Source organism: Athene noctua, chromosome 6 (assembly GCF_965140245.1).
Source record: "Athene noctua chromosome 6, bAthNoc1.hap1.1, whole genome shotgun sequence".
NCBI lineage: Eukaryota > Metazoa > Chordata > Aves > Strigiformes > Strigidae > Athene > Athene noctua.
Window position 1 is genome coordinate 13,424,035 of NC_134042.1, and position 16,655 is coordinate 13,440,689.

At 40.4% G+C, this 16,655-nt stretch overlaps 1 protein-coding gene across 1 annotated transcript in view; it reads left to right on the top strand.

The window, feature by feature from the left end:
* The window catches only part of DPF3 (double PHD fingers 3), a 154,859-nt gene that overhangs the window by 83,710 nt on the left and 54,494 nt on the right, over window positions 1-16,655 (top strand). Inside the window, exons 4-8 of the mRNA XM_074909648.1 lie at window positions 5,253-5,380; window positions 9,692-9,787; window positions 10,837-10,875; window positions 14,468-14,546; window positions 14,860-14,901. Of these exons, the coding sequence (XP_074765749.1) occupies window positions 5,253-5,380; window positions 9,692-9,787; window positions 10,837-10,875; window positions 14,468-14,546; window positions 14,860-14,901 (384 nt within the window). The remainder of the gene's footprint in view (window positions 1-5,252; window positions 5,381-9,691; window positions 9,788-10,836; window positions 10,876-14,467; window positions 14,547-14,859; window positions 14,902-16,655) is intronic.

Consider the following 16,655-nt stretch of genomic DNA (forward strand, 5'->3'; position numbering starts at 1 on the left):
GCTTAGCTCCCAATGCGTTGTAAACCAAATGCAGCATATTTAAGGACAGGAATTTGCAGCTATTTTGGTGAATCAAAACTTGAAAAAGCCCACCATTTTGTAGGATTTGTGAAAATGTGCTTCTTTTGGACACAGCAGTTCAGTAGAAAACAGATACAGGAATGATGCTGGCATGGGTGCTTGCTCAGATTCTACCACTGTGGTCTAAGGACCTTGATAAATAGAGAAGTTACTTCACTGAGCTGGTAAGCAGAAATAACCATGTTAATTTAATCACTATGAAAGGGACTCTGCCAAGTTAAGAAACATAAATTTTAATTATATGCACACACACATCTTTGAATTATAATATATGCACAATATTTAGCTGTGACACCAATAATACTATGGTTCATTAAAACAGGAAGAATTCTTACATAACATTTTATTTTTCATCAATGATTTTTGTTGACTTGACGCTTCCATTTTGTATGGTTCTGTTTCCTGTGTCTCCTGCACTAACCAGGTGCTATTGCATTTGCAAGACTAATCGAAATGAAATTTATCTACAAACCTTTTTAAAATTTTTATGTAAAAGAGTAAGCTTTTAGTTGTAGTACTTTTACTAGTACTTATTACTTGTAATAAAGATTATGTTCTTTGAAATTGCCATGTCAGAAGAAGAGCTTGTGATACAAACTAGGAGTTACAATAGGAAGAATTCAGAACAATTAGTGGGTAGCAAATGTTATTACCTATATTTAAAAAGGATTTGGATGTGATTCAAGGATTTAAAGACCCATAAATTCTACATGAACATTTGAGAAATTGATTGAAACAGTAATTAGGTATAAGCAGTAAAGCACCTGGGAAATGATGATATAGGAGGTTCTAACTGATGCCTTTTTTTTTCCTACCAAGGAAAAGCACATCTCACTGCTTTCTTAAAATTCTTTACATGATATGTAAAGGACTAATAGATAAGGGGTTTGACAGTTTACTTAGACTTTCTGAAGACCTTTGGTATGTAATAGGCCTCCAAAGAGAAACAAAGCATTTTCTTGGATCAAAACTTTTAGAATAAGAGATGAAACAAAGAACAAAATGAAACAAAGAACTTTCATTCTAGAAAAAAGCTAACAGCTGGTGCATCAGCGTTTGGTGTCTGGTCCAGTGTTGTGTAATACAGTAATGAACAAGCTGGGGAGAGGGAGTAAAAGATTTGCACATACTACAATGTTATTTTTAAAGCCATTGTGGCCAGGGACGTCTGTGCAGGTCTCCCTGGGGAGATTTGAATGTGCATTGTGAATGGGCAGTGGGATGGACATTTTAATCTGTTACCTGTGTGCTTGAATGTATTACTTATGGGGTGGTCTTGTCTCTGTTATGAGGTTCCTAATTCTGCTTGGTATGCAGCTTGGACATTGCAGGACACTGCCTTAAGAGTAGTATAAAGAATATTGTAATGCATTTGTTTAAATGGGGGATGTGGTTTCATCTGAAAATATCAACTGCAGTATTGGTCCATCTTGAGAAGATTATTGAGGAGTAAGAGGAAGTTTAGAGAGGTCTGACAGGACAAAGCCATATGGAAACTTTCCCCCAGCAGAGTAATAGAAAAGATTGTGTCTGTTTATCCTCTAAAGGAGAAGAATCAGAAGAAATGACAAAAAAGTTTGGTCAGCAGCTTCTATTTTCCCTGTCTCGTAGCAAGAACAAGGGGGCAGGCCGTAAATAAGGTGTAACACTCCTTTCAAACCGTAGTTTAACTGTTGAACTCACTTAAGTGGGGAAACATCGAAAGCAAAAATGTTTCAAAATTCAGAAGGAGCTGGGCTATTCTGTGTGTTTCCAAAAGAGCCAGATTTAGGATATCTGGCAGTGATACTGCATTGATCCATCAGGACTGACCTCTTAGAGATCGGGTTGAAATACGGTATTAGGATAGACTATTTTCTTTGCATTTCTCTCCTGACAGACACTCATGTCTTCTTCTGCAGCGTCTGATGGGACTGCATAGTATAGCACAACAAATATCAAAGCAAACAGTGGCAAGTGTGGGGTCGTGGCTTAATTTCTCAAGCCTAGAAGTCTCTCTCTGTCCTTGTTTGAAGCTTCTGACACTGGCCGGTACCTTCATAAGAAGGACAGTGAGTGGAACAGACCTCACCTCCCTTCCAAACAGCAGTTCCTGTGGTCTAGGAGAAGCCTTGATCTTTCACATGAAATCTACATTTCAGGTGTTGAATTGACTTCTCAGTTTTCTTTATGGTACAGGCATAAAGGAAAAATATACTTCTCTAGCTTTTGTGGGAAAATCCTGGAGAGTTAAATAGGAAAGAGAAAATTAGGGATTTAGTGAAATGAATTTAAGGATCCCTGGTAGTGATTCTCTAATTAACTGATTAATTAATTAACTAATTCTCTAGGTTAACTGAACTATTTTTTAGATTTTTGAAGACTTTTATCTCTGAGGATTCAAAAAGTGGCTTGGAAACTTAATTTCCTGTCTTCATTACTGTATCTGTTACAGAATAGCCATCTTCAAGGAAGGATTGAATTCCTTACAAAGATTGAATTCATTACTAAAAGGTTGTCTGTGGACCTCTGAAGGTTTTTATACTGTAAACTTTACATTCCAGACAAGATAGTGTCTGCCATTTCCCACTTTCTAGAGCTACTTAGGAATGAAAATGGACTCCTAGAAGCTACTAGTGGAGATGAAAATGAAGCAGTTGAATAGCAGTTGGCTTAGTGGGCAGATGGGAAGCAGCTGCCCTGAGTTTCTTTTCACCGGATTTCCTGCTCACTGACGTAACTTCTTGATAACTCCATCTCTCCATCAGTAAACTGGGAATAAAGGTATTACCTCACACTGCCTTGTCAGTGGGATGCTAAATTTAATAATTAAAAAACTTTGAGAGTTTGGGATGAAAAGTCTCCTGGAGTGTTGCTTGTAGGAGGTAGCAGCGCCACAGAAAACAAACACGCCTATTAAAGACAGCTGCTGGTTTTTGACCTTAAAGCCTACCTTTCCCTCTGACTTAATGTTCAATGTCTCTAGAACAAACAGGGACTAGTTTTACTTTTATATATGTTCTACTTATCCCTCACCTGTTCCTTGCTCATTCCCTTTTCTAATGCATTCATTTCCTGAGTGCATCGGTATCCAGAGATAGGCATAGCTTGTCACAGTGAAGACATGTTTGTTTCTGATGCCCTTGAGCCTGCTTGAAGCTTCTTCTCTTGCTGGAAGTATGATGACCCCTTGAGTTTTGCAGTCCCACAAGGTTCTAAATACAGAGCAAATGCCCTTTTGCACCTAAGCCCAGGACTTTGAAAACAAGCCAAGCCCACAGTCAGAGATGATTATGGAGGCTCCTTAGTGACTTTAGATTCAAGTGTTGTGATTTGCACAGAAATCAAGTTTAAAATCCCTTCTTTCTATTGAAATGTCTGGATTTAGCATCCAAAGGAGGGTACTAGGAGTTAATACAGGGAAATTCAGTCTGTATGATTCTCTGTTGACTTCTCTGTCTTTTCTATAGCTCAAGTAAGAGAGAAGTTGGGGAAGGTGGCATAATGCCGTGGGTGTGCAGAGCTTAATGCTGAAAACAGAGTCCTGATTCAATAGACCTCCTTGTGATGAGAAGGGGGATCAATTCACAGTTGACCCCATCCCATTGTGTGGGTTGTCCTGGGAGTTTCCTTTGAAAATCCCAGTGGTTTGGGTTTTCTGCATGGTTTGTACTCAGCCTTTCCCTCCATGAATAGAATAGCTTTTGCTGGAATTTTTGCTGGATTTTCTGTGGTTATTGGCTGAGCAACGCTCACTTCAGAAGACTTGAGCAAGCATGTTGTGGAAGCACTGATCAGGGACCCTGAATCATTTGCTGGCTTAGAGTTTTTCATATATAGAACAAACATATTCCTGGGACGCAATTGCCCCCAAGAAACAGATTAGACTTTACTATCCCAGGTGGAAGTGTTCATTCATTATTTGGATTGCAGGAGTGATTTGGGGCTTTATAAACACATGAATTTCTGCCCTGCAGAGTTTACAACTCACGGTGATAGAAAGGCAGGGAGCTTCAGGCAGACTGGGGAACACAACACAGTCCTAAAAGATGAGAAGAGGACAGAGCTGTGAAATAAGGACACCAGATGCTGATTTGTGAGCATCGGTCCTGTACATTATTACTTTATAAATCTATTGGCCTAGAGGAAGGAATTCATTTTAGAAGGGAGGGAGTACTTGAGATATCCATACCTGTCACTGTCAGGTAAAGAGACATTCAAGATGTCTCCCTGCCATAGGATTGTTCTGAATGAATGCCTGCATGAGTGGGGTAGAGGCCAGGATCTACAAGGAAAACGGAATTCTTCCCTAGGTGTATTTTAACATCTTGCTAAAATTAACATGCTGTATTTGTCTGTCTGCTGTACTGCCTCATAATCTAGTAGCGACATTCAGAAGGGGAATAAGGCTCTGTTCCTTCACTTGCACAGCAAGTTGCATCGAGCTTCCTCATAAACCCACACTGTCTTTGGAGTCCTGTGCCCTAGGCCTGCCCCCGAGCCAGCCTTTGGCTCTTTCTGCTGTGACTGGGGGTCACCCTGTTTTATGGGCTAGACTCTGTACTCGTAGCTGTGCTGACTGGTGTTTCTTCACTGGTGTAGGCCCGTTTAAAACCAACTGAAGATTCCATCTAGTCAGTATTACATGAAAATTCAAGACACATCCCTTTGGTTTTTCAGTTTAAGTTCTCAGCATTGGCCCCACACACTATAGCTTTCTGCTTCCCCACGTGCAAAACATGCCCTGGTGTAGGAGAATGCCGCTTGGAGCTGTGCTGTATAATCTGCGCCAGATGAATTGCATTAAACTACTTCTTCAGGAGATCAGATCTTCTTATTTGTTATTTCAGTATCTTAGAAAGTCCTGATTTTGTTCTTTATTTGAAACATAGGGAGTTTACATAAAGAAGAAGCCCCCCCCCCCCCGCCCCCAATTTGTTTGCTCCTGATACAATATGTCCAGCATTTTTTTCCTGTAAGCAAATACAGCAATTGAAAAGATGCCAGGTTTTCAGTAAGATAGAAATGAATCCTATGTGGAGATCCTTATCAGTTAAAAGAAAAACTTGAAGAACTCTCCTTCAAGATGGAAACAAGCTTGAATGTCTGTCAGTCTTCTGCTTGTCATCTCTGTCCTTCTGCTTGTTAACTGTCTGGGGAGACACATGCAGTCAATGTATTTTGTTTTTCAGAAGTTGATCTGCCTCTGAAAAAAGATGGGTTCACCTCGGAAAGTACAACTCTGGAAGCCTTGCTGCGTGGAGAGGGAATAGAGAAAAAAACAGACACTAAAGAGGAAGACACTATTCAAGAAATCCAGGTAAAGGAGAGCCCCATGCCCTGACAACAGGGCTGGATTTTACAATTTGTCTTTAAGCCTAGCAGATTTGGTCCTGTGGCAGAACAGTGCATCTGTTTGTGTCATTCTACTGTCACAATGTTATCAAACCATTGTGCTACATCGTGATGCTCAAAATGAACTTGGGAACTTGCACACTTCTCCTGTCACAAAGATCTCTGTCGTTTGGCTGTGTTCTGCACAGCTCCGGTGTTGGAATTTGTTTTGCAGTACTATGAGATGGTTACATATAAAACTGACAAGCAGAGATGGGTCCCAACCATAAACTGAATTTTAGTGCCTCATACTTAAAGTGAATTTGGACATAGATTTGAATTTGAATTCACAGCTGTTGACTGTAGACAAAAAGTGCTGTTGCCTTGCATTTCTTTTTTTCTGAGAAGCCTTCAGAAAGTACACAAGCAAAATAAATAATTAAAAATATTCTAATCTTAATTATCTCAGTTATTATTAGCAATGCAGGTATGAGAAATATTGCCTCTTCACACACATTATGGTTTGAAAGTTACTTGTCAAGTTTCTATTTCATCCTTTAACAATTAAAAGTCGAAACGCATCTGTGGGTCTGTCAGAGAAGGAATTCAGCTAATATAATGGGTTCTTATGTAAGTAGGTGTCACTTTTAAAGACATCTTACATCACTAGAAAAGCAGGCCTCTCGCAGGGGAGCAGCAGCACATCTTTGGTGGTGCTAAAACGCCATTGTGCTAGGAGTGACAGAATCATCTAGGTTGGAAAAGACCTTGAAGATCATCTAGTCCAGCCATTAACCTAACACTGACAGTTCCCAACTACACCAGATCCCTCAGTGCTATGTTAACGCAACTCTTAAACCCCTCCAGGGATGGGGACTCCACCACCTCCCTGGGCAGCCCATTCCAATGCCCAACAAACCGTTCTGGAAAGAAATGCTTCCTGATACCCAGTCTAAACCTTCCCTGGTGCAACTTGAGGCCATTCCCTCTTGTCCTATCGCTTATTACTTGGTTAAAGAGGCTCATCCCCAGCTCTCTGCACCCTCCTTTCAGGGAGCTGTAGAGGGCGATGAGGTCTCCCCTCAGCCTCCTCTTCACCAGACTAAACCCCCCCAGTTCCCTCAGCCGCTCCTCGTACGACCTGTGCTCCAGACCCTGCACCAGCTTCGTTGCCCTTTAGTACCCATTAGTGATTTTTAGTGAGAGCCACTACAACATGTTGCATCTATACCTAAAACTAGTAAAAATTTGAGTGGGCAGCCCCATGACAAATGAAACAGAATTGCATGGGCATCAAATCTATATTGCTTGGAGCTCAGTCCTACTGGTCAATTTGCTAGAAATTTCACACACGTAAGGGCAGCAAAATTAGGTCTCGTGTTCCCAGTTACAAGGGCAAAGGAGCACCATCAAAGAGAAAGCATCCCATGCTTGTGGAGTGAGGAAAAGCTTGGCGTGAGGCCCGCTCTGTGTTTCCTTCTCCAGTAGCGTATCTGGGTCTATTAAGCTGAGAGCCCTAAAGCTCTGTTTATGCCTGCTTCCAAAGTCACAAGAAGTTATGGTGCAGCATTCTTATGAGGTTGACAGGTGTCTTTGGATGTCACTGTGCAATCTGAGCTCCCAAATTATCCCCAGCAACAGTCCAAGGAAAGAGACTTTAGATACAATAGAACTGACACAAGTCTGGGCATTGCAGAGCAGGAAGGGGGTGCAAAAATATACGCGAAGTTTTCAGCTAAACTGCTATAGCTGTAACCTGTCACCTGGATGCTCGTTTCATGAGAACAGACGCAAAAGACATGTCTTGCTGTTGTTTCTTATGCAAGCACAGCTTATCTGGATTCAGTCTATACACCAGTGACTGCCGAAGCCTTTACTAGTAGCCATCTTTCAGTGTGTACTTCGGCACCTGGCAGTGAGAATGTACCAGATTAAAATAATGGTCAGTGCCTTTTATCTGTGTGACAAATAAGAGAATGCAAATCTCTCCGTTGTTCCTTTGCATGCTCTTCTGTGCAGTAACTTGAAAGGGCCCAGCCTCAGTGGTGGTGACAGTGAGCATGTCGGATAGACATAATGGTAATTCCCATGTCGGTCCCAGCCACCCACCACCCTCTCAAGCTCATAGTATCTGTCAGGAGAAGACTTGGTGCTTAGCTGCACTGAAGTACATTGGGCTGGGAAACTGTTTTAGAAAGACAGAATAGGAAAGGAAAAGTTACTTTGCTAAAAAGCATAAGGGTTCTCCCTGCTAAATAAATGCAGTCTATTTACAGTTGGTATTTAACAGGGTTGAGGATTTTGCCCTACAGTAAATTGGTATTGAATGTGTGTCTCCATCGTTCACTGGAGAAGGCTTAGAATAGCCTTTTGACCATGCATCAGAGAGGCTATGCCCCTTCTATCAAGGATTAAAGTCATTACCCTAGCAGTGTCATCAAATTCACACTTGGTTACTTATTATCTCTTTTCTAAATTGATGCTGCAATTTTAAACATAGAAAGTAGTTTGTAGTATTTCTCTTAACTGCTCTTGTGTAGTATCAGTGTTGTAAACTAGCTCCTTCCTCTCCCACATACGATATGGTTGCAGCCTTCTCTTTTTTTTCAAGATACTTTAAGATATGAAGCAATGTGAAAATAAAAACTTGCATCAGTAAGTTTGCTTATTTTCTTACATATCACTAGTCTCCTCATGTATAACATTTTCTAAATGTTTCAGTTTCCTAAGATGAAGTCAAGTAATATATGAAATTGAATGAATTCTGAAGAAATATTTTACGTATGCAGAACTGGAACTTGCTTAAATTTTACACCCTCTAGTATTTAGTACTCTAGTATTATGTGAAATTGTATTTCATGATGGTCTGACCTCATTAAGAGCCCCCTGAAATTTAAAAATGAAAGGAGCAAACCCCACATGAAGTCTTGATCCCCTAACATGTTCTAAGAGTTGTTTGTACTTTTTAAAAGGGACAATGTCCAATATTAATCTTAAAAATTTAGCTGATAAAATAAGAATAAACTTGTATAGTTGGTCTTCCAAATACAGGCTTTTTTAAAAGTGAAACTTCTGTTGTGTTCTTTCCCACAAATTCAGAATTTGGTGCTTGAGGTATGTAGGAAGGAGAGAAAGCAACTGTGATTTGTTCCTGTTCTCCCTCTGCAGTCTCTGAAATAGCTCTTAAGTAGAAATTACAGGGAAGAGACAAATACAGTAAGACTGAAAAACCTCCTCATCAGTTTAATGTCACTGATTTGAATCTGCATCATGGTTGCATGTTGTAATTTAAATGAATGGTGGCATGGCAGATATGAGTCAGTGATTCCAGACTGGTCTCTTATGAAATGGCACCACACCTTGAATGGCAGGAGTGGCAGGGCCCTATTTCTCTATTTCTAGCAGACATGCCAAGGGTTGAGGGGATTTCAACAGGACTTCTTTCCACATTAGTGTTGTGATGGTTTCTCTTGCCTTTGTCCATGCAATGTCTGACTTTGTATGTTTTCAGCGTGGCCAGCCTGTGTTTGATTCTATAGAGGTTACATTTCAAAAGATCAGGATAAAAGGATTGAAATTCCCTGGCCTGGGCATCTCACAGTTATGTGAGATGATGAATTACTGTTCCTATTGAATAATTAATTGGAGGAAATACTATTATTGTTCCTGTTAACTTCAGTGAGACCTGTACTTCCTCAGCATTCTCATGCAGCAAGACCCCTGTTTCCAGATTACAGAGTTGTACCCGTGGTGTAAAACCTGAAAGATGTTATTTTCTAGATCCACTAAACACGCTGGAATATATGGAAGAATTTTCTCTATTTTTGCTAAACAAAGAAAAGTGTGAGCTGCCAAGGAGAAAAACACTGATTTCTATCTTCTTGAAGTGCATTTTCAACATTAGAAGAAAACAAAACAATCTAAGGTGCAAGAAACCAAATTAAAAAAATCATGCAAACAATTTCCCAGACAGGGCCTGGAGTTATGCATACTAATACTTGTGTTGTCTTGGGATATTGGTGCTCGGTGATGCCACTATTATTTCTTAGGAACCTTTTCTTCGAGTTGACTGATATCAGTGGTATTTTTTTAATAAGAACTCCCTGGAGAACTGAGGGTGGAAGGGAAAGCAAATTTTGCTTTAGTGGAAAGAAGTAGGGGGTTCTGGGATCTGATTTGACATTATATCATTAATCAAGTGTAATTTAATAACCTGCAGTCTCTGTGGTAAAGAGCAGCAGTTGGTTGTATGTGTCATCTTTTCTTCTAACCATTCCTGTTTATTGTTCAACCACAGAGGGTTTTAGAAAATGATGAAAATGCAGATGAAGTGAATGAGGAAGAGGATTTGGAAGAAGATATTCCAAAACGAAAGAACAGGCCTAGAGGACGGGTAGGTGGAGAGCTTACTGGAACGGAAAGGAGGGAAGCAAGGAAGCAAAACTCTGTTTTCTAGTGTGTTATTTGTCATATGTATTGTATATGCAAAGTGTATACCCATGGATGTATGATAATAATAACACTATAGGTAATTTTAAGTCATATGGTCAAAGATTTTTAGTATTTTTTCAGTTTATTTTTGTGAATTACCAAGAAAAAAAGATTATTTTGAGAGTAAAAAGTTGGGGTAAATTTATTATAGTGGTGTATTTACAATTGTAATGTAAACTGTAGTAATTATGGTGACATCCTGCTATTACAATGCTCTTACTTTAAAGCGACATTTACTAATTACAGAAAAGCAACAAATTCAGTCATGACAGCCAAAAAAAAAATATTAATAAGAGTAACTTGAACTGTATTAGTGCATTTTGCAGCTTTCTCCAAGGTATCACTTTGTGGCTGACACTGGCCCTCTTGAGCCCATGGCAAATCTTCTATTTGGTTAAAATGGGCAATATTTTATCCTTAGGGGAGTCTGTGTCCCTTCTCTTACCTAAGATGTCTTTTCACAATTTCAGCAGGGCACCAGTTAAGTAATGAGGCCAACGTTTTAAAACTTAGAATCAACATTTTCAATTGTGGCCCCATAAGCTAGGCATCTAAATAAACATGAAGACAATTCTCAGCAGTTTCAAGCATTTTCATCTCTCTTTGGCTCCAGTGGGTGCTGCAGGGGCACAGGAGCTCTAGAAGTACCTTTTGATTGTTTGTAGGAGTCGAGCAAGAAGGGCTATGTTTTAGGCTAAATGAGCAGGATATAATAGCTTTTGAATAAGAGACCTGAAACCACATTGAATACTTGCAATGTACTTATGCATCAGACCCTCTCCTTTGGTTTCCTCTGTTGTTGTGTTGTTTCAGTTTTCTGCTCCTCTTTATTTTGGAGCTTAAGTCCTTTAATATAAGATCAAAGCACTTTAATAATTGGATAAGTATATATTTCACCTTCCTTATTCTCAAAATCACCTGAACCAGTTTCTTTCTTTCTTTCTTTCTTAGCCAAAGACCCCCACCTGGAAAAAAATTTTCCAGAAAAATGTAAGTTTCAGAAAATTTGTATGAACCAGTAACCAAAACCAGGCATTAGAATCGATACATGCACACAAGCTTGACTGTAGCGATCAACTAATATTCCAGGCTAACAACTCTTTTCTAATAAGTCGCTCTCACATAAATTGCACATGCTGGTTAGGGTGAGTGAAAGGGAATGAATAGCTAAAAGAGATATACTGCTCAGGAGAAGGGAATTTGCAATATTCATATCTCCCAGGCCTACACAAGGAAAGTCCTGAAGTTACTGTTATGTGCAAAGTTTTACTCCCCTGTTCAGGAAATTTCTTCTCTGCTACTGTAGGGAAAAGAGTTAGAGGGTACTAGATGTTGCATTAATTGTGAAGCATGAATTTATGTCTTTATTTTCTGCCCTAGAAATGGCCCCCTATTAAGTACAGGAGCAGCAGGGTCTCTTGCCTTTTTCTTGCAACTAACTCTTGCTCTGCTAGTACCCTGGCTTCATTCAGTGCAAAAAAGAGAAGTCTGAAGAGTGCCAAATACTTTGAGCAATTTTCGTTTTTATTTGATGGCATCAATAACCAAAGCAAAATGTGGTATAAATTAGGTTTTCAAAATTGGAGCCAGATTCTCTAGCTGTTGAAAACTGGTAAGCCTGAATTGCATCTGGTCACGAGTGTTTTGCCACTCTTCAAGCAGCCCTTTTCTAATGTGAGCCTGACCCAGTGTAGGGAATTGAGGCTAAGAATCTGAAATTAGAGGACGTGAAACCTGGGCAGTACTTTGTTTCTGGGAAGGAGTTGGTTAGGGTATTTTTAGAGGGCAGAAGAGGGGGAGGACATGCATAGGAAACTAGATCCTGCAGAGTGTGGCCTTCGGGGATTCAGAGAAGGAGTGAGAAGGGTTGACAGCATCGATGCAGGATTAATGCGACAGAATTACTGCTCTGGACTTTCCAAATTGCACATGCCCCTTCCTTTCCCTACAGCATTATTTTATTTCTAATCCCGGACTCTCCATCTGTCCCTCTGGCCACTCTCTCTGGCTGCTTCAGGGTTGCTCCAAGGCTTCTGTGCCATAGCTTCCAGGCCTCACACATCAAGTCTGGTAGTCTTTGCTGCACCCTGTCAGGAGAATGAAGGCGGTCATGGATGACTGAATTCAACAGACTGGAGTGCCGACAGCAAGCACGGGGCACTCAATTTAGTGCCTCTGGGGCAGCTGCTTGGTTTACTATCCCCTCAAGGCTAGCCCTGAAATTGTGGGAGCATTAGGAAGGACACCGAAGGCCGAAGAGGTGGATTTACGGAAGGAGCTTTCTAGTATCTTTGGTGGACGGGGAGACTGTGGTAGGAGCTGGGAAGGATAGTTTGCTAGGAGATATGAGAGGAATGCAGCTGCACCTGTACAGATTGTCTGCTCGTCAGATGGATATCCCATGGGACAATTTCAAAGGCACTAAAGACATTTAGGAACCCAAGTCCCATTGAAAGTCATTGACTTGAAAAATCTCCCCATGTGTGTTCAGTGCATGAAAAAGTGTATCTGACGTGTGGTCATGACATGAACGCTGTACCCTTGCATTTCTGTAGAGAACGGTTTGAAGGGAAACAGCTGGCTGTAGGACTAGTGAAACTGAGCAACAGACCTTAAATTACCATCCTATTCTGAAAGATGCCTGTGTAAAAATAGTACCTTCTTACTCAACAGATCTGTTCTCAGTGTGTAAACAGAGTCAGACCTACTGACTAGTGACAAAAATAAGACTTTACAGCTTTTTCGCAGCCCTGAAAAGCCAATGCAGCTGGTAGGATAGGGAAATTAGATCCTAATCCAGGTACCAGCAGAAATATTTATTAAGGGCCAATCACTTGTCTCTGTGAAGACTCTCTGATGAGCTGAGGGTTGTATAGGAGCTGCCATGGACTGAAATTCAGCTAGCAGCACATTTTGCAGTAATGAGGGAAGAAAGGAACAAGCCTGGGATTGATTTCATAGCCCAGAGGGGGTTTACAGAGCTGGCAGTCAGAGAGAAAATAATGCAGACTAGTAAAATGATTTTATGTGATATGGTCAGTAAAGTAGCTTCCACCAAACAATTGTTGCTGGGGCCTTTTCCAGGGTGAAACTGCTTTTCAGTTCACCCTTACAAATCTCACTCTGCACGTGTATGCTGATCTGCACAGAGATCTTTGCCGAAGTCAGAGCTATACTTGTCATACCTAGCAGTATCCCATCCAGACAGCTGCAAATCCATGTCTTTCCTTCAGGACTGTGTTAAGTTAGACCCAAGCAATCCCAGGGAAATAATATGTGAAGTTTTTATAAATCTCTGTTTTGACAGACTTTGTCAGGCCAGTGTAAAACTGTTCCTTGTTCTTTGTCTTTAGATGTCCAGTGGAATGCAGCTCAAATAGTGCTAGTTCAGTCCCAAATCCACAGAGAGGGACAGACCCCTTGGTGTTTGGGGTACTAATATTCTTAGAATTTCTGTATCTTCTCCAGCTTTACTTGACAAAGCTCTGTCCCTTTCTTATTTTCATATGAAAAAGCTTGAAGAATTTGAGTCAGACAGTCTTGTCTAGGGTGAGAAACATCAATAGTTTACTAAGAGGAGCAACAGAAACAGTTTTGTTGCTTTTACCCAGGAATAGAGTAGCTGGCAGAATTAATAAGGGGCTATCTAGTCTTCAACCTGCAGATCACTTCCTTAAATAAAGATCAAGTCTAAAATTATTGTCATCTACACACTGTAGCAGTGAACGTGAAAGAACTGAAGGCCTTGGCTCAGTTCCCAGTTCCACATCACAGCCTCCACCACTGGACAGATACGAGCTGGAGCTGTCCTCTTGTTGGCATCTCAGCTGAGAAGGGTCAGGACCAAGTAGCTTTGATGCTGAATTCCACTCTTACCCCTGGAGCTCAGGACAGAGCAGTCTGTGCTGTGGAGAAACAGAGCTTTTCAGTTTCCAGGGCTGCCAAGTTGGTGTGTTGTAGGAACACAGAATTGCGGAGAGACCTTTCTGGGTAATTCCCGTTCTCTGTTATTTCAGGTAGCCATGTTACCTAATCTTTTCCACTAACCGACCAGTGCTCCGTTTTCTAATTAGCCATGGTACCTTTGTCCCAGAAGGCCATTTCAAAACAGTGCTTTTCAGCTAGAAAACAAAACAAAACAAACAACATCCCTTTGAAAATATTAAAGGAAATAATTTTACCTCTGTTTTATTTGGGGCTTGTTTTCTGGCTGATTTAATTGTCGTATTTATCCTCTAACACCTGTTCATCTATTAATTCATTCATATTCAGTTAAGCAAGGTATTTGAACATCTTCAGAAATGAATGTGTGATGATACTCAACTGAATATGTGCTGGCAGTGACCTACTGCTGTGGATGAACAGTTTGGGTTATCAGTGGAGGGGATCTCCACTGCATTACAAGGTCCATTAACATAGTGCATATCTTAGGAGATGACGGGTCAAGCCCACCCTTGAAAAACCTGTATGGAAGCTGAGGATTTGTTTAGTTTATATTGCACATTTTTCATAGGAGGGTGAGGGGCACAAGGAGACCTGAGTGGCGATGAAATAATGTTAACAATTCCTCTTGTCCTTGCAGGCTCGGGGATCTGGAGGCGGCAGGAGACGGAATGATGCTGCCTCCCAGGACGATCATGACAAACCCTATGTTTGTGACAGTAAGTAGCACCCAGACAGCTGATTCTGCTTCCAGCCTGGTCCTACCAGCTCAGTGCACTCAGGGCTTCGTCTTTTTCCTTCCAGCAAAATATTCGGCTCCTCTCTGACTTGCATGTTTGCCACCTGCTGCTGCTGCTGCTCTTGGTATTTTTGCATGAAGGAAATAAAATTAAGTCTTTGTCAAGACTCCACTTCTCTTTGCCCTATAATAAATCATCTATTTTCTTTCTCTTTCTCTTTTTCTGGCTTCTATGCCTTTTGTCTTCCTTTCGCCCATGTAAGATTCACCCTCTATTTCTTTCTCTGTTTCAGATAGTTACAAACAAAAGCATAACTCAAAAATCTCCGACAAAGGTACTTCACCCTTGTTGTATCTCTTCATATACTTGGTGAATCTCTTTCCTTCAGTCCTTTTAAAATCTCACTGGGCTAAAATTTGAAGGTCTTATTCTCATCCCTCACTCAGAAAGTACTCTTGTGGCATCATCAGGAGCTGAACTCTCCTAAGAAACAAACACAACTGGAATGCTTTGTTTTGATACAGAATCCCTTTGAATACGGCCATGATGTTTGACATCTCTCAGTGGGACTGCAGGTGAATTAAGGCATTGCCACAACTTAAAAATTATACCAGAGCCCAATGCCCAACCGGAAGAAGGATACCAGAGTCCTAATATGAGGAAGGACTCCAATATTTGATACACAGTGTATTCTTTTTTACGGTCTAGTCCTTGATGCTTTCCTCCTTCTTTTCATATTCTTTTTTGCTTCACTTTGTCATTTCTGTGAAGAGCGCTTATCTTACCCACATGATTTTGAGGTCCCCCATCCTAAGGCTTACTGTAGAGTGTACATGCAATAATAATTTGTGCTACTGGGTGCCTTCTGTCCTATAAGATAATAAGCTAACAAAAGTTAATAGAAGTAGGAGAATAGCAGGAGGTCTTCACTTCTGTGATCCAAAAATGTTTGGTGGTTTTGAGGACAATTAGAATCCCCCTTTCTCCACTATTTACTTATCTTGCAATGTTACTGACCAACAGTTACTATATCAATCTATGGAGGTATTTCCTGCTTATTTTTAAAAACATGAAGAAATAAGGAGCATGCATGGTAAATGACTATATTCCATGTGATCAAATCATATTCTTTTATGGTGAGACCAGGTGACTCTGCACAGTACAGTGATGAACATGCTGAGTATTTTGCTTCAGCAAGGTGAATATTCTAAGGACAATGAGTAGAAATGGAAAGACTAGCAATGTGAATTGTCTGAACACATGATAAAGGAGGAAGAGTCAGGAGATTTGTGCTGTGAGTAAATAGTTTTCTTTGTGTGTTGGAAGAACTAAAATGTGTCTTCTAAGACTTTTCTGGGAGCCCAGTATCTATCTTGCTGACATCCACAGCTTTCCTCTGCTGTTACATGCATAACTGTCTTTATCTCTTTTCTGGAACATCCTTCCAAATTCAAGGACACTTGTCAGCGGTAGTAGTTTTGAACGTAATGACTCTTTATTGTCTTATCTTGCTTTGCTTTCGGATCTTACAGAGAACTCAAAACATGCATAGTAGTGATTCGCACAGAGTAGATAAAACATCTAAGATATCAAAGCAGGCAGCTGAAATCTGGGCTGAAGTCAAGGTTCTGGTACATTGTTGTACTGATGGAATTTTGGCTTGGCTTACATTTTGTAGCATAAATTTCCTCTTTGGTTTTGGAAATACAAGCTTTCCTATTTCATTTGGCTGATACCTTCATTTTTAAAAAACTTATAGTTAGAGGGTGAGTCATAAGGAGTTTTGGAATCCAGACTTTACCCAGTGATTCCTCCTTTTTCATTGTAGATAGCTGATAAGAGGGTTATGTGGTAGCAGAACTCTTTTACCTGACTGTGGAGCAGAAGGAAAGAACTGTCCCAATTGTAAAGCCATCATCCTGAAGTAATATCCTGTCCTTGTTAACTTTCTGTAGAAATATTACATACAATTAATTGTGAATAATTGGCTTAAGTTAAGGCCTCTTTCCTGCTTGGGTGGACTTCTTGAATCGATTTTTTCCTTTCAAATTATTTGCTAAATATTTTTATGGATTAATCTCAATCTAA